This window comes from Anomaloglossus baeobatrachus, chromosome 3, assembly GCF_048569485.1.
Source record: "Anomaloglossus baeobatrachus isolate aAnoBae1 chromosome 3, aAnoBae1.hap1, whole genome shotgun sequence".
Lineage (NCBI taxonomy): Eukaryota > Metazoa > Chordata > Amphibia > Anura > Aromobatidae > Anomaloglossus > Anomaloglossus baeobatrachus.
The window spans coordinates 506,595,914-506,619,233 of NC_134355.1; the positions used below are offsets into that span (position 1 = coordinate 506,595,914).

The window sequence follows — 23,320 nt, forward strand, 5'->3', positions numbered from 1 at the left end:
AAGAGAGGTTTCACACGTTGGATGTTTCTAGGGCCTTGTGCCAATATATTGCAGTGACAAGGCACTGGAGGAGAAGTCAGGCTCTATTTGTGTGTTTCCAAGGTCCCAGGCGGGGGTTGCCCGCCACCAAGGGTTCCATTGCCAGGTGGGTCCGAGAGGCAATTAAGGCGGCGTATGTTGCCCAGAATAGACCCATTCCACTGAATGTCTCGGCCCATTCCACCAGGGCGATGTCAACCTCTTGGGCAGAAAGGGATGATGTCCCGTTGGATCTTATATGTAAGGCGGCCACTTGGTCTTCGCCTATGACCTTTTTTCAACACTATCGCTTGGACTTGTCGGCCACGGTGGATATGACCTTTGGTAGACGGGTACTTGAGGCTGTGGTCCCTGCCTAATATTATTGTCTTCGGAATCTCTCTGGTGGCGCTGTCGTGGTGAAGGGAAAAATTGTAAATTACTTACCGGGAATGATTTTTTCCAGAAGCCACGACAGCGCCACTGCTTCCCACCCCTTTTTGTCTACCTTGTCTGGTTTCACTGTTGGTTCTTGGGATCCACGTTCCGTCTGTGGAGTGTTGTACGGGTGATGGTATGGGTTCATAGTTATGCCGTTTGGTTATTGTTGTTCATCCTCTGTGCTTATTAAACTAACTGAGGCAGGGGAGAGATGCCGCCCCTTTTATTTCTGTAGGGTTTCCTGTCCTGGGGTGGGCGGACCTATCTCTCACAGTTTTCACAGCACACTTTTCTCTTTTTGCTTCAGCACCACTTTGAACAGCAGAAATGCTCATCTCCTGTGAATGCTGGTGCTCACAGGACAGCCCGCAAGCCTGCATTAAAGTGGCAGACACAGCCTTTGATGTAGAGGTATGTCCAAGGACATGAAGGCGTTAACATTAATTATAATTATTTTATATTAATTGTCACTTAATGTTGAGCAGAATGAAGTATGTTAACATCCTCCTATATACCGCATCTTAAACATAGCCCCCCATATACAGTATGATTCCACACACAGCACCCTATGGAGAGCATGAGCCCACACTTAACCCTCCTATATACAGTACAGACCAAAAGTTTGGACACACCTTCTCATTCAATGAGTTTTCTTTATTTTCAGGACTCTGAAAATTGTAGATTCAAATTGTAGGCATCAAAACTATGAACTAAAACATGTGGAATGAAATACTTAAAAAAGTGTGAAACAACTGAAAATATGTCTTATATTCTAGGTTCTTCAAAGTAGCCACCTTTTGCTTTCATTACTACTTGGCACACTCTTGGCATTCTCTCGATGAGCTTCAAGAGGTAGTCATCGGAAATGGTTTTTCAACAGTCTTGAAGGAGTTCCCAGAAATGCTTAGCACTTGTTGGCCCTTTTGCCTTCAGTCTGCGGTCCAGCTCACCCCAAACCATCTTGATTGGGTTCAAGTCTGGTGACTGTGGAGACCAGGTCATCTGGCGTAGCACCCCATCACTCTCCTTATTCAAATAGCCCTTAAACAGCCTGGAGGTGTGTTTGGGGTCATTATCCTGTGGAAAAATAAATGATAGTCCAACTAAACGCAAACCGGATGGAATAGCACGCCGCTGCAAGATGCTGTGGTAGCCATGCTGGTTCTGTAAAGGCCGCTTTACACGCTACGACATCGCTAGCAATTGCTAGTGATGTCGAGCGCGAAAGCACCCGCCACCATCGTACATGCGATATTGTGTGATCGCTGCCGTAGCGAACATTATTGCTACGGCAGCGTCACACGCACATACCTGCTCTGCGACGTCGCTGTGACCGGCGAACCGCCTCCTTTCTAAGGGGGCGGTTCGTTCAGCGTCACAGCGACGTCACAGCAGCGTCACCGAACCGCCGCCCAATAGAAATGGAGAGGCGGAGATGAGCGGGACCTAACATCCCGCCCTCCTTCTTCCTTCCTCATTGCGGCCGGCCGCAGGTAAGGTGAGGTTCCTCGTTCCTGCGGTGTCACACATAGCGATGTGTGCTGCCGCAGGAGCGACGAACTACTTCGTACACCGAGCAGCAGCGATATTTGAGAATAGAGGGGCATGTCACCGATGAGAGATTTTGACCGTTTTTGCGACGATTCCAAATTGCTCATAGGTGTCACACACAAAGACATCGCTAAAGCGACCGGATGTGCGTCACAAATTCCGTGACCCCCAACGAGATCGCTTGAGCGATGTTGCAGCGTGTAAAGCGGCCTTTAGCCTTCAATTTTGAATAAATCCCCAACAGTGTCACCAGCAAAGCACTCCCACACCATCACAACTCCTCCTCCATGCTTCACGGTGGGAACCAGCCATGTAGAGTCCATCCGTTCACCTTTTCTAAAAAGACAAGGTGGTTGGATCCAAAGATCTCAAATTTGGACTCATCAGACGAAAGCACAGATTTCCACTGGTCTAATGTCCATTCCTTGTGTTCTTTGGCCCAAACAAGTCTCTTCTGCTTGTTGCCTGTCCTTAGCAGTGGTTTCTTAGCAGCTATTTTACCATGAAGGCCTGCTGCACAAAGTCTCCTCTTAACAGTTGTTCTAGAGATGAGAAGGTGTGTCCAAACTCTTAGTCTGTACTGTACATCCACACATCTTGCACTAATAGGGAAAAAAAAACCAAAACAAAAAAAAGCCACACTCACCTCACTCCCATTCTCCCAGCGCTGTACACTGCTCCGGTCTCTGGTGCACTGACTCTACGCAAGGCAGATGTTATGAAATGAGGTCATCACTTCTACTATATCAATTGCACATGGTGATTGGTGGAAGAAGGAGCCGGTGGCTCCATGCTCCACCAATGTATTCACCACTATTTGCATTCTCAGGATGCAGATAGTGGTGACATCGGAACGGAGGCAAGGGAGGGTATGATGTGGCTTGTGGTCCACTGCTTTCATCCCTTCGGATGTCTTGGGCTGCACTGTGCCAAAGTCTGCATTAGAAAGTTGAGCAATTGGAGGCCTAACTAGGTTTTGAGCCACAGGGGCCACAAAAACCTAGACAAATTGTGCTTGGCCCATAACTTAAAAAAATAGCACAATTTCTATTGACTGAAATACAGTTAGTATTATTATTGGAGAATTTGGTAAAGAAAAAACAAATACAGCGAGATTGCGTGCCTTCATAGAGCAACCAAAAGCACTATCATGGTTTACTATCAACCACTGAGAATTGTGTTTCTTGTAGGAGTTTATAAGTAGATTAACTTCATTGTCTGTAATTTATAAGCTAGGAAAAGGTTATAGGGAATGACCCCACCACGTACTAGGAGGAGAATAGTACTTTGATATCCCCCATGGGACATCTCATGTCTTAGTATAGAACGTTCTATCACAGAGACAAATTGGGCTTTTTGACAATAATTACCAGCTAAAGACTATCAGAAGTAGAAACAAATTTTTAGAAAGTGATTGACATAATTTACAATTCTAAAATATGAAATACCAGATTAATAACGTCACACACCCTTCTAGTCAGTCATTAACAGAAGGACCTTTGGCAGCAATTAGAGTTTTCAAGCCAAAAAAGATAAACAATACATCTATAAATGCCAATGAAGGGTGAAGTCAGTAGCTGGTACGGAGCATCTGCTGTTCCACTGCCCGAACCTCAGATGATGGGTATCATCCAGTTCACTAGGATGGGAGAATCTTTTTAAGTAAACTACTCATCTCTAATTAGGACTACTGAGTAATGAACATAATATATGATCGATGCCCTCAATTTCATCATGACTAGCGATGAACAGTTCCCTGGAGTAAGATGCATCTTTGGGCACGTTTAACTGCTGTGCACCCACACAAGAAATGGTCAACTGTCGACATTTAGGCGGAGGCTTCAAAGCAACTTTGACAGTGGAAAGGTTTGCCAAGTATTGCTACTAAAATCACAGTGTAATGCAAGTCAATGGAATCTAATTGCAACCACAAAGATACCATGAAGAGCAAGCCACAAACATAATTTTCTGCTACTTACTTCAAGCGGTACTCTTTTGGTCATAATGTGAACCCATTCACTTGCTTTGCAGTGCTATGTAAGCAGCAACATCTAGCAAACATTGACTGTGCGACTTCCATAGTGTCCAAAGTCGCCGTGACGCCTTATTCCATTTTTTTTTACATAAATTATTATTACATTTCTTGTTGCAATCGACAATGCTCCTACCCAACAGAGTTGGCTGGACTTGGGAAAAAACAGCATAAGTAGTAAAAATTTTACGCAACTACAGATTGCACAAACTCTTGTAACGTTTCAGATAGCTTTATTACAGGATTACAGAGAATACTGATGAATCAGCCAAAGTTTCTTTGGATGAATCTCTATCAACTTTATACATGTAGATAGTGATTTTTTTTATTTTTCCCCATTCTTTACAAGTCCAGTCATAATATCTTCAGTGAACTAAGTAAGGTTTGGATTTGGCCACCATTAACAAATAAGAAGCCCCATAATTTCCTTTCGTATGAGGAGTTATCCTAGAACATATACTGTATAACGAGTGCCGCGATGGGTAAAACATTTCCACTTATGTAGTACTGTAGCGTCTGAGCTCTCCTCAGTCAAAGAAAATAGAATTAGACTTACTATTAATTCGGTTTCTAAGAACCCTTTAAGACAGCAACACAGAAGGTTGCCTCCCCATGCTAATTAGGGACAGGAAACATATAGAGGTTAATGCTTAGAGGTATGAATGCTTCTAATATTTACTTAACACTAAAGAATTAAATAACCATAAAGAACAAAATAAATGGGGGGGGGCTCTCTGTGCTGTCATGGAGGATTGTTAGAGACGTAATTACCTGTATGTCTAATTCTATTTTCTCTAATCCCCTCCACAATAGCACCACAGGAGAAACACCAAAGAATAACACTGGGAAGGACAATTACCTGGAGGACTTTCCTCACAGAGCCTAAAGGCCCCGTCACACTAAGCAACATCGCTAGCAACATCGCTGCTAACGAACAACTTTTGTGACGTTGCTAGCGATGTCGCTGTGTGTGACATCCAGCAACAACCTGGCCCCTGCTGTGAGGTCGTTGGTTGTTGCTGAATGTCCTGGGCCATTTTTTAGTTGTTGCTGTCCCGCTGTGAAGCACAGATCGCTGTGTGTGACAGCGAGACAGCAACAACTAAATGTGCAGGCAGCAGGAGCCGGCTTCTGCGGAGGCTGGTAACCAATGTAAATATCGGGTAACCAAGAAGCCCTGTCCTTGGTTACCCGATATTTACCTTTGATACCAGCCTCAGCCGCTCTCACTGTCAGTGTCGGCTCCTGCTCTGTAAACATGTAGCTGCAGGACACATCGGGTTAATTAACCCGATGTGTGCTGTAGCTAGGAGAGCAAGGAGCCAGCGCTAAGCAGTGTGCGCTGCTCCCTGCTCTGTGCACATTAGCTGCAGCACACATCAGGTAATTAACCCGATGTGTGCTGTAACTAGGAGAGCAAGGAGCCAGCGCTCAGTGTGCGCTGCTCCCTGCTCTCTGCACGTGTGGCTGGACACTGGTTGCTGGTGAGCTCACCAGCAACTCGTGTAGCCACGCTCCAGCGATCCCTGCCAGGTCAGGTTGCTGGTGGGATCGCTGGAGCGTCGCAGTGTGACAGCTCACCAGCAACCTCCTAGCAACTTACCAGCGATCCCTATCGTTGTTGGGATCGCTGGTAAGTTGCTTAGTGTGACTGGACCTTAAGGGGTACTTCACACACAGCGAGATCGCTACTGAGATCGCTGCTGAGTTACGTTTTTTGCGACCTCATTAGCGATCTTGCTGTGTGCGACACTGAGCAGCGATCTGGCCCCTGCTGTGAGATCGCTCTTCGTTACACACAGTGCTGGTTAGTTTTCTTATTGTTGCTCTCCCGCTGATAAGCACACATCGCTGTGTGTGACAGCGAGAGAGCAACAATCCTGAATGTGAAGGGAGCAGGAGCCGGCGTCTGACAGCCTGCGGTAAGCTGTAACCAAGGTAAACATCAGGTAACCAAGGTGGTTACCCGATATTTACCTTCGTTACCAGCCTCCGCAGCTCTCACGCTGCCAGTGCCGGCTCCTGCTCCCTGCACACGCTAAGTTAAGCGGTGTGCGCTGGTAACTAAGGTAAACATCGGGTAACCATACCCGATGTTTACCTTAGTTACCAGTGTCCGCAGCTTCCAGACGCCGGCTCCGTGCAAGCGCAGCGTCGCTTGTACGTCGCTGCTGGCTGGGGGCTGGTCACTGGTCGCTGGTGAGATCTGCCTGTTTGACAGATCACCAGCGACCATGTAGCGATGCAGCAGCGATCCTGACCAGGTCAGATCGCTGGTCGGATCGCTGCTGCATCGCTAAAGTGTGAAGGTACCCTAAATCTTTCCTAGACATCGAATCTAGTCTACAGAGCTTGGTAAAGGTATGGACAGAGGACCAGATGGCATCTATGCAGATCTGCTCGATGGATTCGCTAGCCCTTTTGACCCAATAGAGAGACATAGCTCATGTGAAATGAGCTTTTAGAGATACCGGAGGAAACCGCTCTTGATTTCTATAGGATTCCATGATTGCTTTCTTGATCCCATTTGCCAGAGTGCTTCCTCAAGCCTTCTTCCCCATTTTGGTCCACAGTATGGGACAAAAAGGTTTGCTCCAGATAGTAGAGAATAGTGCTCTAGATTAATGAAAATTAATGAAATTCTTCTCTGCTGCCTGTTAAATCTTTACAAGAGGAAAGCGGGATAATTTCTTGGCAAACCATGAAATCTGTAGCTACTTTGGTTAGGAAAGAAGGGTCTAGGATGTGTACAGATTGTCAGATAGAGCTTGGATCTCACCAACTTTCCTCGCTGTCGTTATGGCTACCAAGAACACTGCTTTAAAGGATAAACAGTCCATCTGAATTTGGGACAATGGTTAGAAAGGTAGCATTTGAGTACCACATTCAGATCCCAAGATGGAATTACATTAGATAGCCTTGGGTGCATTCTAGAGGCTGCTGTCATGAATCTTTTTTTTATCCATCTATGATCTGCCAAGCTTTATAAAAAAAAAAAAAAAAAATCTGTTTTCTGCAGGGTATGTATGACCCTATCTGAGTGGTTTTCAGGATTAAGGCTTCAGAAGCCAGGTACAGACTTTGGGAGGCTGGATGCTATACTTAACCTTGATGTACAAAACATTCAAAGCTCTAAACCAGCTCCAGGTTGGCCACGGAGATGCTATCACAGTGGTTTTGACTTTTTCCGTTCTGATTTTTTGCAATGTCGTTGGTAGTAATGGAATTGGATGGAAGAAATGGGTAGGCCAGCCTGAATTTCCAAGGGTGGGCAAATGCATCTATCTTTACCGAGGAATCGTTTGGATTCAGGGAGAAATATAGATCTACTTTCACATTTTAATGACTCGCAAAAAAAGTCTATTTCTGGATAACCCCATTTTTTTGGTTAGCATCTGAAAGATTTTGGTATTCATGATTCATTCTCTAGGATGAATATCTGTTCTGCTTAGAAAGTCTGCTTGAATATTGTCGTAACTTTTTAGGTGATGGGCTGACAAGGAAAGGAGGTAATGTTCTGCCCAACAAAAGATCTTTGCTAAGATTTCCCATAGATTCCCGTATCTTCTGCGCCTTTATGTTTTAGATGAGCCACTGTGGTGATATTGTCTGAATAGATTGTGATATGGGTTTTTCGCAGTAAAGATTTTTCGGACACTCTTAACTTACTAAAGTTTGAAGATTGCCCGTCTATGTCTTCCCGTCAGACACCTTGGAAGTCGACCTGAGAGACCGCCGCTCCCCAACCCCTCTTGCTGGCATCTGTTTTTACTGATGATAGGGGCTTCTAAATCCAAGATGTTCTTTTTCCAGATTTTCAGTGGCACATTTACATGCATGATAAGGTAAGTGGAACCTTCTGCTGAGCAAACCTGGAGATCTGTCCCACCATGAAAGGATGAAGTTTTGAAGAACTCTTGCATGGGTCTGAGCCCAAGGAACTGCCTGGATGCATGATGTCATGGACCCTAGGACTGACGTTGCGAATCTTATTAGAGGCAGTCTTCTGGCTCTTTGGAGCATATATTTTGGCTCTTAACTGTATTTGCTTGGGTATCAGAGGAGGCGAGTTCTGCTCTTGAGAATTTAAGATAATCCCTAAGAATCTCGGTGAAAGGAGTCATGTCTGATTTTGCTTGATTTACTAACTAACCTAAGGTTTTTAGAATCTGAAGTATTGACTTGAGATGATCTCTGAGACGTGGAATAGAGGGGAACCACAATTTAAAAAAAAATAAAAATTGGCCAGATAAGGGATGATGCAAATGTCTTGCTTCCTGATGAAAGCTACCACCTCAGACATGTGTTATAGGAATTATAATCTTGTATTAAAATGTAATAGTCTGTATTCATTATAAGTAGTGTTCTAGGAATTTTAGTCTTGAATAATACCTGAATATTATAAGTAATTGTAATTCTCTGTACTCTTCATTTTTGTATCTACTGATATATGAAGAGGAGGGGAGATTTTCTTTATCTATGCTTCTCCTGCTTGGACAATACTGCGGAGAGATGAAAGATTTTCAAGGCCAAGTGATATACTTTCTAAAGTAGATTAGTGTTACAAGTTTCTCTAATCTCATGGCCATGAAAATTACCACACGTATGTTGTAAGTTTCATATGATTTTTTTTGCAGCTGTTCCTTAGAATGTATGTCTATAAAAAAAATCTAATCCCAGATGTCAAACAGTCATGTATTTTGCTGCTGAAGGATGCTATTGAGGGTCTCCACATACATAAGAATAAATCTTCAACGAGAATAGAGGTCTCTGGCTTCCTGAATTTATAAATAAGAAATTCTCCTATCAACATGATTTTTGCAAATATTCGAGAAGCTGAAGAGATCCCAAAAGGGAGGACATTTAATTGAAAATGAAGAATGTCTTGTCCTTGCATGACCGCAAATCTTAGGAATTTCCAATATACTGGGATGTATGGGCACATGCTAATAGCAACCATCGACCTACAGGATGCCTATGTAGAAATCTCTGCCCATTAGTTGGACCGTGCTTCTTATAGAATCCATTTTGAACCTCCTGTAGGTAATATGATTTTGGCATTTTAAATTTCATGGTTATGTAGGCCCCACTTGTTTTATTTATCAGAAATAAGAAAGAATAATGGCCCCTGCCCTGTTCTAGTTTTCAAACCAAGGAAATTACTCCTGATGACTGCAGGACTTGAAGCCCTAAAATTAAGATCTTCTGTAATCTTAGAGACTGCAGGGATGTTACTTCCAGCCTTTGAGGGGGTAGGAGGAGAACTTTATTTTTGACCACACTCTGACAGATTCCAGAATTCTCTGACCAGAGGATATATTCTGACACCGTGGAAGAAAACTTGAAATTCTGCCTCCTACTTATCTGACATCATTGTCTTTTTTGACATTGGTTCTGAAAAATATTTTTTCCCACCCTCGGGTAACTCCAGCGACCAGACTTCTCTTTTTTTTTTCGTACTGCGAGGTCTGGGCCTGGAACAAATCAATCTTCCCTTGAAGGTTTTAAGTTTAGGAAAAGACTTCTTATCAGAAAACCTCTCCAAGAGGTCATTTAGAGCTGGACCAAATACATATTCTCGCCTGAATGGACTTAGAAATGGATATCTACGCTCTACATGTTCAACCAGAGGGCTCTGCTTGTGGTATTTGAGAAGACTGAAGATATTGTCACTATCCTCACCAATTCTGCTGAAGCATCTTGCTAGGAGTCCTGTTGCCTTTCTATTGAGAGACAATGAGTCCAGCAGGCTTTCTCTACGGGTGCCACCACTGATATGACATTCCAGTTGCGGTAACCAATGGAACATGGCTCTTGTTATAAAGGTGGAAACTACATTCATTTTCAGAAAAGCTGCAGATGTTTCCCAAGACTTCCTCAACAGGCTATTTTTTTGATCCAACGGGTCATTGACCTCAGTGAAATCTTCAAACAGTAATGTAGTTTTCTTTGTTCATCAATTGGCTATGTCCTCATCCAATAGGAATCTATCCTTCAGTCCTCCTGGGACGCTTAGACGTTTATCTGGGAACTCCCACTAATCCAGAAATAAACATTATGTCCAATCTTGATCTCAAATATCTAAACATTTCATTGTGGATTTTACAAGTTGTTTTTTCTGCTTATATCCCCCATTGTATCTCTTATGGACGATAAGAGCTCCATGTCCTCTAAATGAAAAATATAATATTTTATCATCTTGGTCTAAACTGCGATTCAAGGTAAGCTACTCTTCTTCCAGCCATTCCTCAGGCATCAGAATCTGAACTGTCCGTAGGATCGTACTTTCTCTGTTTTGCTCCTGATGGCACCACAGTAAAGAATTGAGAAAAGAAATCTTGGGAAGATTGAATCTCCTGACACACCAATCCTCTTACTTCTATCATAATGGAGTTGCTCCTCTTTAAGAACTTTTTCCATACTCTGCTGATGGTGAGATGGGAGCTTTTTATTACAAATATCCCATTTGCGATTTGTAATCTTATCTTTGACCTTTGGAGCAGTATCCTAATCCCCGTAAAAGGAAAGGGGAGATGAGATGAAAACGGATCCTGCACCAAAGTGGGATACCCATACCAGTAATACTCGCAGGGTCTGGTTTTGCATTGGGCTTTGAAGATGCAGCTCTAAGGGAAGAGACACTCTTCTTATTAGAACCTCAGTCATACCTTAAGATGTTTTCAGTCATTGTCAGATATAGCCTAGAGACCGAGACTCAGCATGCTCCCATTCAACAGGATGGGATTTCTTCTCCATATGCACAGGTCCCATTGTGATTGATGCTGCATAGGTGGTCCGCAATTCAAATTTCAAATTTCCTGCTGAATAGCGCTGTGCATGCTATTTTAGAAGACATTTGGCACAACCCAGGACGGGCCAGCACTACATGACAGAGGTTATACCAAACAGCTCCTCTAACTAATTCCAAGGGGAAGACAGCAGTCTCCACTGCATTATTATGACCTTAAAGTATTAAAGGAAAGACTTTCCAAATCCCTCACGAGATATTCATTTATTGTCTAAAAAAACACACTGAGATTGCTGACTACTTTGGTGCTAATCCCCACTTAATATATTCTCTCTTCAAAAAAATCCTAGGAGCGACTGGAGAGCAAGACCTAATAAAAGGCCGAAACGTTTGTTCGGTCGCAAGACTCACAATAAAAGCACAATTTTGATTTCAACTTCTTGAGAGTGCAGTGATTTCTATTGTTGTCTGGACCTTGAGTTTACTCAGTTCACTGGCACCTCAAAATATTTATTACAGTGTGCACACCTAAAAATGTTTTGCATTACTCTAGAAGACACTGGAAGTGATGTCATGCTACAGGAGTTTGGCGGCTCCCGTCACTTCCTGTGCGCGTGTAGCATGCGAGATACAACGGGGAAGGGGGATAGGGATGCGGGCTCAGCAGCTACGAGAAGATCCCAGTTCTACACCATTCAGCATTGCCCCTGGGTGCAGAAAAGTGCAGTATCGCTCCAGCAGAAACGAGAGCAGCTTACAGAGGAGGAAGGCAGATCGATTGACCCATGGCTGCCCGGCTACCAAGAGTAAAACTGCAGGATTGACTGTTCGCCAGTCACCGCACCCCAGGATTCATGTCCTTAGGGACAGGAAAAAACACTGAGGATGGAGGGAGGGGAGGTGTTATTTAACCTCTTTTTGTTTACTGCCTCTAATTAGGATGGGAAGGTACCTTCTGTGATGCTGCAGTGGAGGGATTAGAGAATATACAGTTACTTGGCCGCATAGCTCGAGAATCCCTGGAATAAGACATCAGATCTGAGATATCATTTTATTCAGCTTCCTATGACCTACATGCCCATATGGACCGCAGTCCAAATATGGCATAATGGCAACACTCTGCACCCCCCTTTATTAGGCCATCGTTTTTCTGCATTTTTTATGGATTTCTTTCGGTGGTAAGAATGACTTAGGAACATGATTCTTATGTTTTCAGCAATACCATCTTGTATAGTAATAAATAAATCGAAATTTTGATTATCATTATTTGATTTGTGTGTAATTTTTGATACACGTAATTTTTTATTCTTCTGTCGATTGGGATGTGTGAGGGCTTGTTTTTTCTGAGGTGAGCTGTTTTTATTTATACTGTTTTGTAGTACATATGTTTTGTCTTCTTTTTTTTGGGGGGGAGGGGGGCAAGGTGTGTAGACAAGAAATATCAAAAACAAAACTTTTTTTTTCATATATCCTTCATAAAAGTAAAAAAAAATAAGGCTGTTAAAAATAATAAGTGGATAATATAATTAAACTCTTAAAAATAAATAATAAGCCGAGAGCATGTTGTCCCCAAAGATGAATAACAAATTCTCTTGACATTGAAAAAGATTTATAGATGACCTGTGAGCTTTCTTAACATACCTGTTTTAAATTACTCATATTTTCAGGAGGAACCAAATAATATAAAGGTGTAATTATGGTAAGTTATATGGTGAGTCTTTACAGTAAAAGTAACACTATACGTTGGTAAAGCCGACCATAGATAGACACTATTTCACTAAATGGAAGCCATAGAAAGTGTCAAACACACTTAAGCGGGCTTTACATGCTACGATATCGCTAGCAATTGCTAGTGATATCAAGCGTGTAAGCACCCGCCCCCGTCGTGTGTGTAATTTCGTGTGATCGCTGCCGCAGTGAACATTATCGCTACTGCAGCGTCACACACACTTACCTGGTCGGCGGCGGCAAGGGGGAGGGACGTTCGGCATCACTAAGCGGCCGGCCAATCAAAGCAGAGGGGGCGGAGATGAGCGGGAGGTAACATCCCGCCCACCTCCTTCCTTCCGCATTGCGGCCAGCGGCAGGTAAGGAGACGTTCCTCGCTCCTGCGGTGTCACACACAGCGATGTGTGCTGCCACAGGAACGAGGAACAACATCGATAATCAACCATTACCGATTTTTGGTTTTGGGACGACCTCTCCATGGTGAATGATTTTCACCATTTTTGAGGTCGCTTAAGGACGCTGGTAAGTGTCACACGCTGCGATATCGTTAATGACGCCGGATGTGCATCACTAACAACGTGACCCAGACGATAAAACATTAACAATATCGTAGCGTGTAAAGCCCCCTTTATTCTCATACATCAGAAGTTTAGATTATGAGACTGGATTGACCACACCACGGTATGCACCGAACAATGTATCCAGTCAAGTATAACATTTTATATCTGGAGTTATAAAGGAGAAATGTTGGTATTGTCAATTATCTAATATCCAAGTAAGTCACGTCATAGTTTAGGTAAAATACAGCGAAATACACAAGAGATGAATACCTTGATGTTCTGGACCTGTGGGCTTTACGTGATTTAACTCGAGACCGGCTGGAGCTACGTTTCCTTCTTGAATTGTAAGACGACTCACTGCTAGATCGGTACCTGCGTCTAAAAACAGGTATTAATGAGTTGTCCTGGCAATATTAAAAACAAAACTATACCAAATATAATACACATACCTCACCATGTTAGGACACTAGTAAGAGGGCTAGAAACCTTCATTAGTCTAAGATGATCAAATCTGATATTGAATAGGAGGAGAGCTGCAGTTCTCACGAACTATAGAGTGAACAGAGCTATGCTGGTCCATATCCTTTCTTCTTTTAAGTCCAGGCAGACCCTAAAACCGCTGATTAGGGGGGTAGCCCAGTATTGGACCAGACGAACATGACATTCTTATGGATGAACACCACCTTAAAAGGGGTCACATCTATCCTTTGATAGGTTATGAAACAGGAGCAATACTGATGAGTGGAAATTTAGCAAAGTATCTCTAGCCTCAGGGTGTCTTCATATGTAGTAGTCACGTTTCAGTAAATACCAGTGCAAACAGTGTCAATATTTGGGACAGGATGTCGTTGACTACCTTTCATTCATTTCTTGTTTTACATAAATCTAATCCATGTAGGCTGCTTTTGGACATGAAAGGGTCACAGACGCCTAAGCATATACTTCATTGGGCCTAGCTGAACATAATTATGCTATGAAGTAACCACTAACCTTTTGTCATAGGAGTGTGAACTGGAGTATGCTTCTCGGGAGCGAGACCTGGATCTCCTTCCTGATTTCTTACGACTCCGTGTTCGGCCATCTGATGAGCTGCTGGAGGAGGAGCGCCTGCGATGCTTCTTCTTTTTGCGGCTCCTAGTATCCTCCTCGGAGGATGAGGAGTGCCGACCCATTATGGAACCTCAGGGAACAAAACAAATGCACAAGTTAAACTTCTGCTGACACATTTATATAGAAACCGGATAATAAGTGGCAAATACACATGGATCAAAACCACTACAAATAAAGTTGCTGTTAAATGTCTTATTTCCTTACATTGCTGCAGGTGGCTGCAGTGTTCATATGTCAGTTAATGTATATAATCAGTAACATATAAAACACCAAAAATCTTAATTTCTAATCCTATTCATAGTAGCCACCAACAATAAAATTACACTTAAAAAAAGAGCATAAAGCTAAAAGTTTCATTGATCTATTCTATACCCTCATTAGGCAGCAAAGAAAATGACATTTTTGTGTACTCACCGTAAAATGTCTTCCTTGGAGCCTTTCATTGGGGGACACAGACAGTGGGTATTATGGTGTCTCCAGGGAGGCTTGACACTAGCAGTGGCCACTTATAAATGGGCCACTGCCGCCTGAAGGACTTGTCTTCCAAGAGCAGCATCCGCGGAGGCATGCGTATGCACTCTGTAGAATTTTGTAAACGTGTGCACACTGGACCAGGTAGCGGCCTTGCAGAGTTGGGCCACCGAAACCTGATGGCGGCTAGCACAGGAAGCACCCACTGCTCGCGTATAGTGGGCCCGCACAGATTGAGGGGGAACGACACCTCATGCTTTGTAAGTTTCACAGATGGCAGTCCTGATCCATCGAGAAATCGTGGATTTGGAAGCCTGGTCGCCCTTTTTGTGTCCTTCTGAGAGGACGAAAAGGGCATTGGACTTGCGCAACGGCGCTGTTCTGGAGATGTAGATCCGCAGAGCCCTAACAAGATCGAGAGTGTGAAGGGCTTTCTCAAAGGAGTGGACCGGGGCCAGGCAGAATGACGGCAACACAATGTCCTCGTTCAGGTGGAAAGAGGATACGACCTTCGGAAGGAAGGCGGGGGAAGGCCGAAGGACCACCTTATCATGATGGAATATCAGGTAAGGTGAGCGACAGGAAAGAGCTGCCAGTTCGGACACTCGCCTGATAGAGGTAATAGCGACTAAAAAGGCAACTTTCCAAGACAGCCGTTGAAGAGAGATTTCTCTCAAGGGTTCGAAAGGAGGAAGCTGAAGAGCTCAGAGAACCAAATTCAGATCCCAGGGATCTAAGGGGTGACGATAAGGGGGGATTAAATGCGCCACCCCTTGAAGAAAGGTACGGACCTGAGGGCGAGAAGCCAGCTGCTTCTGGAAAAAAAATTGACAAGGCAGAAACTTGTCCTTTAAGGGTATTGAGAGCAAGACCCGAGTCCAGACCATCTTGCAAAAAGGCAAGAACATTAGGGATTGAAAAAGTAAGGGGCGACCGATTATGACGGTCACACCAGGAAAGATAGGTCTTTCAGGTCCTGTGATAAATGCTGGCGGAGGAAGGCTTGCGAGCATTAAGCATGGTATGAACTACCCTGGAAGAAAGACGCGATTTGGCTAGAATCAAGGATTCAAGCGCCACGCCGTCAAATGCAGCTGTGCTGTATTCTGGTGGAATATTGGACCTTGCGACAGAAGATCCGGGCGGTCGGGAAGACGCCAGGGAGTGTCGCCGAGAAGGTGGAGGAGCTCTGGAAACCAGGCTCTTCTGGGTCAGTCCGGGGCCACGAGGATCACCGGGATTCCCTCCGCTTTGATTTTCTTGATTACTCTCGGAATGAGAGGGAACGGAAGTAAAACATATGGCAGGCGAAACTGCGACCAGGGGAGGACTAGAGCGTCGGAGCCGAGCGCTAGCGGGTCTCTCGACCGGGATACGAAGGGATGTACTTTGGCGCTTAGCCGAGACGCCATGAGGTCCACATCTGGGAGCTCCCAACGAAGAGTGATCTGATGGAACACCTCGTCGTGGAGGGACCATTCCCCTGCCGCTAGACCTTGCCTGCTGAGAAAGTCTGTGGCCCAGTTGTCTATCCCCGGAATATGGACAGCTGAAATAATGGGAATGTGCATCTCTGCCCAAAGAAGAATCCTGGAGACTTCTTTCATCGCTGCCCTGCTGCGAGTTCCTCCCTGACGGTTGACGTAAGCCACAGCCGTGGCATTGTCTGACTGGATCTGAACCGGGAGGCCCAGAAGAAAGGGTTGAAAGGTCTGAAGGGCCAGAAATATGGCCCTGATCTCCAGAACGTTGATATGAAGGGATCGCTCGGGTGAGACCAGCGTCCGTGAGCAGTGTGGTGGAGAAACACCGCCCCCCCAGCCTAACAGGCTGGCATCTGTCGTGACTACGTGCCAGTGGACTGGGCGGAAGGACTTCCCCTGAGATAGGGATGAGACCTGTCAGACTGGGGTACTGCCTGGATAGTGGCCGCAGCCAAATCCACAGACTGCACGACCTCCTGGTCCGGCAGCAGAGGCTGTTGTGACACGGTAGTAGGGGCATCGCAGCCCCGGCATAGTGGATAGCTTCGGCCATTAGAAAACGAGCGTCCACAGGTGGTACAAGCATAGTACAGGTCCGTACAGGACGCCTGGGAAGCTTTATCACCCTTGCGGTTACGCATGTCAGCAACAGTTCCACAATAAGTACACTGAGCCTCTAGCAGTATTATAAAAGGACTGCTGTGGATGAGGAGCTGCTAGCAGTATTATAAATGACTGCTATGCAGAGCCGGTGTATACCGAGTAAAGTAGCACAACCTGTCAAACAGTCGGTATATACCTGCAGACACAGTCAGTATATACCACTAAAAGCTGATATACACCGCCAGCCAGCAGACACACACCGCTAGAAAGACAGCGATATACCACTGAGCAGAGCGGTATATAGTGCTGCAGAATCGCAGAGTCAAGGAGGCGATCTCACCCGTGTCTGCTCCCCACATGTAATGGCGTCCAGTGTTCTCTGGCAGCATGGAGGGGAGAGACGGCCCACTTGAGGGAGCAGCTTCTAGAGCAGTGAGAGGGGGCGTTGCTAGAATGCAGGCCGACGCCGGGAGCTAAATTAATGATGCTTCCCGGGATCACGGCCTGCATCGCCCCACCGGCGCCTTTTCAGGCGGCGGTTTGGATGCAGGGGACAGATGACTCGTCGTCTCCCTACCTGCTCCTGGCTCCGTCTGAAGACGCGTCGGTCCTGGGATGCGGGGATCTCGGGGACGCATCTTCGGCTCAAGGCTGAAGCAGGTCCTCGGCTCTGCTAGCCCTCTGGAGCTACCTTGGTGTGAGGTGCTTCCAGGGAGCCTGGAGGGGTACGCAGACCCGACCACTTGGGCGCGAGGGAAGACTGACTGCTTGTGCACGCCAGGTTTCACCTGCCCGTACATGGGGGGAACGGGGGTGGCAAGGCACCCTGGTATTGCCCCTATCAAAAATAGAATGAATAAGAAAAGAAAACCAAAATAAAAAGTAAAAATAAGCTGGCCTGAGGCACCTCTGGTGGAGCTCAGTCCAGACATGTCAGCCTCCCTGCTGACACTAGGAAAAACTGAGCTAGTTTACTGCCTAGCTAGGGTATATGCTGTGGGGGGAGGAGCTAACACTTTTGCAAATCTAGTGTCAAGCCTCCCTGGAGACACCATAATACCCACTGTCTGTGTCCCCCAATAAAAAGGCGAGTAAGGAATAATGTTGTCTCAAACAAATATGAACGATCAACAATCAATGCAAATGAATACATTAAATGTAAATATATATACACCCAGATTCTCACAGATAGTTCAGTATAAATAAGCATGAAGTATATATACAATGTTGCCCCAGACAGAGTACCATACGTGATAAACAAAAATGCTAAAAATAGCAAAACAGAAATTAGTGCGCTCAGTGGACCTGAGAACCGAAAAAAGGCAAAGTGTTGACAAGCCTAGGAAGATCCTGGGTACAAAGGCGCTGCTGAAGGTGACGGTAAGATCAAGCCCCATGCGTATCGCCAACATCGTAGAGTCCCTTTCTCAAGGGCAGAGAGATCAAAATTGCGGTCAAAATCAAACAAAACACAAAATGGTCTTAAAATGAATTAGGCTGCTTTCACACTACATTTTTTTAACATGCGCCATGAACGTTTTTTTAACGCAAAAACTGATCCAGTGCAAATGCGTTTTCATTTCAATGCATTTGCAATGGACTCGCGTCAACATGCGTTCACGTGCGTTATAGTGAGGATCCAGCGACTTGCAGTTTTTTTACTTTTTTCAAAAACGCTACTTGTAGTGTTTTTGAGCTGCGTCCGAATACTGTTTTTCACTGGATCCTGACTATACTGCACGCAAACGCATGTGAACGCTGGCATGCTGATAGACAGGGTCCTGCTTGCTCTACTGAGCATGCCCAGAAACCAGCCTGGCGTGATCAGTTTCTCTCTCCCCCTCCCCCTCTCCCCCTCCCTCTCTCCCCCGCCTGAGAGCGGCGGACGCTCGTAACCAAGATAAATATCGGGTAACCAAGCAAAGCGCTTCGCTTAGTTACCTGATATTTACCTTGGTTACGTGTGCAGGGAGCAGGCAGCCCGGCTTCTAGCAGCTGCGGACGCTCGTAACCAAGGTAAATATCGGGTATCCAAGCAAAGCACTTTGCTTAGTTACCCAATGTTTACCTTGGTTACCAGTGTCTGCAGCTGTCAGATGCCGGCTCCCAGTCTATCACGTTCAGTTCCCCTCACTCTCGAACACATGACTTCAATACCCGCCCATAAACTTCAAGTGGCAGGATCCTGCAAAATAACACATGCGTTTGCATGCGTTTCTTTGTAAAAACAGGATCCACTTTTACAGCAAAAAAACGTTCATGATGCATGTTAAAAAAACGTAGTGTGAAAGCAGCCTTAATAAAAGTTCTGGCCTTTAAAACAGATGGAGGCTGAAGTTGCCTGAAACTCAGGCTCTCCACTGTCTCTCTATCTTGACAAGGGTGTGACACTTCCTGCTTCTGAGTTGGAAGATAGAATTTGTCCCACCCAACACACAGTTGTATGTCCAGCAGGGAAACACAGAGGTATTCCAGTGTTTTATGTAGCATTAGAAAGTGGATGCTAAAAGAAACAACAGAGGTAAAACTTGACACGGCTCTTCAGAGCGTCTATTGAGGGCTCTCTGGCAAGTAGTATGACTCCGATTAAAGTGAAATTACCATTATTCAAAGACTGGCTCCCACATTACAAATACTCATGATTTACTCTGAAATGTTTCGGTGCTTCACAGTAACCAGTCCAAAAGGTTATGCCCTGATGGCTTCTCCCCACTTGTTCAGTTAGATCAGTGATTCTGAAACTCCAGTCCTCACGGCCCCCAACAGGTCAAGTTTTCAGGATTTCCTTAGCTTTGCACAGGTGATGCCTTGATAATGCTTCAATCATCGGTGCAATGGTCAGGAAATCCTGAAAACATGAAGTTTGGGAATCACTGAGTTAGATTGACAAGTCTCTCTCTGTATATACATAGTGAGAGACCTGTGCGTCTCACTGAGCAGGCGAGGAGAAGCCGGTAGTCACCCGCCTTGTACTAGTTATCTCACACATGGCCCCATTTTGAACTAGGTTTTTCTCTGAAACTCCCCATGTTCAGACGTTTGTGTGCAGAACTCCACTGTCCATGAGCCCTCATTGTTTGCTGTGTGCATGCACCGCCATATTCAAGCCAATGCAAAGGAACATGGGATTTGTAGTATGAACGTGGGTAAACTGCGGGGAATGGAAGCAACAGCTGAAACGACGACTCTACAGCCGCGGACCGGAAGCCTCACAGAAAAGGCCAACAAATTACAATAACGGAGGATAAGGAAGCAGAGGATGTCGATGGGGGAAAATAGAAGGTCAGGATAGATTTGGAAAAGTGGCAGTGGGTAATATTTTTAACCCATATTAGGCAGCTACGTTCCCTCTATTCAAATGATTTTTATTAGGTTTTGTAGTTACTACGTTCCCTCATGATAAGTTAACCCTTTACAAGCAGCATTTTCATTTTCTAGCAGATTAATGGGGTTGTCCCCCCACGAAGTTCATTTTAATCAATAGCTCTTGGAATAATACTAATATTATTATTATTATTATTATTATTATTATTAATAAATAATTTCCACAATTGGATGTGTTGAAAACTAATGTTCCTGTGCTGAGATAATCTTATATGTGTTCCTGCTATGTACTGTGTAATGGCTGTGTCTGACTGTACAGGGACATGGTCTGATCGTATCACATCTCCTGGGCAAGAGAGGATGCAAAAGAGTATACAGATATCACAGTACAGGATCACAAATTATTCTTTGTGGTAAAACATTTTTAAAAAACAGACACGGAAATGTTTTACCTCACAAAAAGACTTTGCTATGACCCACTATTGTCCTGTCTTTATACTCTGTTGCATCCCCCTTGCCCTGGAGCTGTGGCATGATCAGACCATGTCCCTGTATGGTCAGACACCACAATTACACAGCACATAGCAGGTACACATACTGTATATAAGATTATCTCAGTACAGGAACATTATTTTCAATCACATCCAATTGTGGAACATATTATTATTATTATTCCAAAATGTATTGATTAAAATTAACTTTGTTCACATGAAAACCCCTGTAAAGTCAGATATGTCCTTATTTGCAGATTTACCCTTTAGAAATCGCTGTATCCTCCTCTATCTGGGCTGCATAATATACAGCAACATCGTAACGCATGGCTGATAAATACGGCAATATGAAGTAAAGATCAAGCTCCTGACGGTGGAAGGGAGGACACATTTTTTGCGGATTGGATGCCCTTTGGGGATGAATTTGGGGAGTTTGAGTGAGAAAAATTGGTGAAATTCTTTACCCCAAAGCCTAACCAGATCTGCGCACAAGACGTCATTACCATTCAGACGCTGCACAGATCAGCTCCTCTCTCATACCCCAAAGCCTGACCAGATCTGGGCACAAGACGTCATTACCATTCATACACTACACAGATCAGCTCCTCTCTCTTACCCCAAAGCCTGACCAGATCTGCGCACAAGACGTCATTACCATTCAGACGCTGCACAGATCAGCTCCTCTCTCATACCCCAAAGCCTGACCAGATCTGGGCACAAGACGTCATTACCATTCAGACGCTGCACAGATCAGCTCCTCTCTCATACCCCAAAGCCTGACCAGATCTGGGCACAAGACGTCATTACCATTCATACACTACACAGATCAGCTCCTCTCTCTTACCCCAAAGCCTGACCAGATCTGGGCACAAGACGTCATTACCATTCATACACTACACAGATCAGCTCCTCTCTCATACCCCAAAGCCTAACCAGATCTGGGCACAAGGCTTCATTACCATTCAGACGCTGCACAGATCAGCTCCTCTCTCATACCCCAAAGCCTGACCAGATCTGGGCACAAGGCTTCATTACCATTCAGACGCTGCACAGATCAGCTCCTCTCTCATACCCCAAAGCCTGACCAGATCTGGGCACAAGACGTCATTACCATTCAGACGCTGCACAGATCAGCTCCTCTCTCATACCCCAAAGCCTGACCAGATCTGGGCACAAGACGTCATTACCATTCAGACGCTGCACAGATCAGCTCCTCTCTCATACCCCAAAGCCTGACCAGATCTGGGCACAAGACGTCATTACCATTCAGACGCTGCACAGATCAGCTCCTCTCTCATACCCCAAAGCCTGACCAGATCTGGGCACAAGACGTCATTACCATTCATACACTACACAGATCAGCTCCTCTCTCTTACCCCAAAGCCTGACCAGATCTGGGCACAAGACGTCATTACCATTCATACACTACACAGATCAGCTCCTCTCTCATACCCCAAAGCCTAACCAGATCTGGGCACAAGGCTTCATTACCATTCAGACGCTGCACAGATCAGCTCCTCTCTCTTACCCCAAAGCCTGACCAGATCTGGGCACAAGACGTCATTACCATTCAGACGCTGCACAGATCAGCTCCTCTCTCATACCCCAAAGCCTGACCAGATCTGCATCATCATTCAGACGCTGCACAGATCAGCTCCTCTCTCCTACCCCAAAGCCTGACCAGATCTGGGCACAAGACGTCATTACCATTCAGACGCTGCACAGATCAGCTCCTCTCTCATACCCCAAAGCCTGACCAGATCTGGGCACAAGACGTCATTACCATTCATACACTACACAGATCAGCTCCTCTCTCATACCCCAAAGCCTAACCAGATCTGGGCACAAGGCTTCATTACCATTCAGACGCTGCACAGATCAGCTCCTCTCTCTTACCCCAAAGCCTGACCAGATCTGGGCACAAGACGTCATTACCATTCAGACGCTGCACAGATCAGCTCCTCTCTCTTACCCCAAAGCCTGACCAGATCTGGGCACAAGACGTCATTACCATTCAGACGCTGCACAGATCAGCTCCTCTCTCATACCCCAAAGCCTGACCAGATCTGGGCACAAGACGTCATTACCATTCAGACGCTGCACAGATCAGCTCCTCTCTCATACCCCAAAGCCTGACCAGATCTGGGCACAAGACGTCATTACCATTCAGACGCTGCACAGATCAGCTCCTCTCTCATACCCCAAAGCCTGACCAGATCTGCATCATCATTCAGACGCTGCACAGATCAGCTCCTCTCTCATACCCCAAAGCCTGACTAGATCTGGGCACAAGGCGTCATTACCATTCATACACTACACAGATCAGCTCCTCTCTCATACCCCAAAGCCTAACCAGATCTGGGCACAAGGCTTCATTACCATTCAGACGCTGCACAGATCAGCTCCTCTCTCTTACCCCAAAGCCTGACCAGATCTGGGCACAAGACGTCATTACCATTCAGACGCTGCACAGATCAGCTCCTCTCTCATACCCCAAAGCCTGACCAGATCTGCATCATCATTCAGACGCTGCACAGATCAGCTCCTCTCTCCTACCCCAAAGCCTGACCAGATCTGCGCACAAGGCTTCATTATCATTCATACACTACACAGATCAGCTCCTCTCTCATACCCCAAAGCCTGACCAGATCTGCATTATCATTCAGACGCTGCACAGATCAGCTCCTCTCTCCTACCCCAAAGCCTGACCAGATCTGGGCACAAGGCTTCATTATCATTCAGACGCTGCACAGATCAGC

At 45.3% G+C, this 23,320-nt stretch overlaps 1 protein-coding gene across 2 annotated transcripts in view; it reads right to left on the bottom strand.

Annotated features, from left to right (window-relative positions):
• Positions 1 to 23,320, bottom strand: part of RSRC1 (arginine and serine rich coiled-coil 1) — a 434,403-nt gene that overhangs the window by 386,558 nt on the left and 24,525 nt on the right. For both annotated transcript variants that reach the window (XM_075340693.1, XM_075340692.1), the window contains exons 2-3: positions 14,069 to 14,258; positions 13,349 to 13,456 (exon numbers count right to left, since the gene is read on the bottom strand). In XM_075340693.1, coding sequence (XP_075196808.1) covers positions 13,349 to 13,456; positions 14,069 to 14,250 — 290 coding nt within the window. In that variant the 5' untranslated portion in view covers positions 14,251 to 14,258. The remainder of the gene's footprint in view (positions 1 to 13,348; positions 13,457 to 14,068; positions 14,259 to 23,320) is intronic.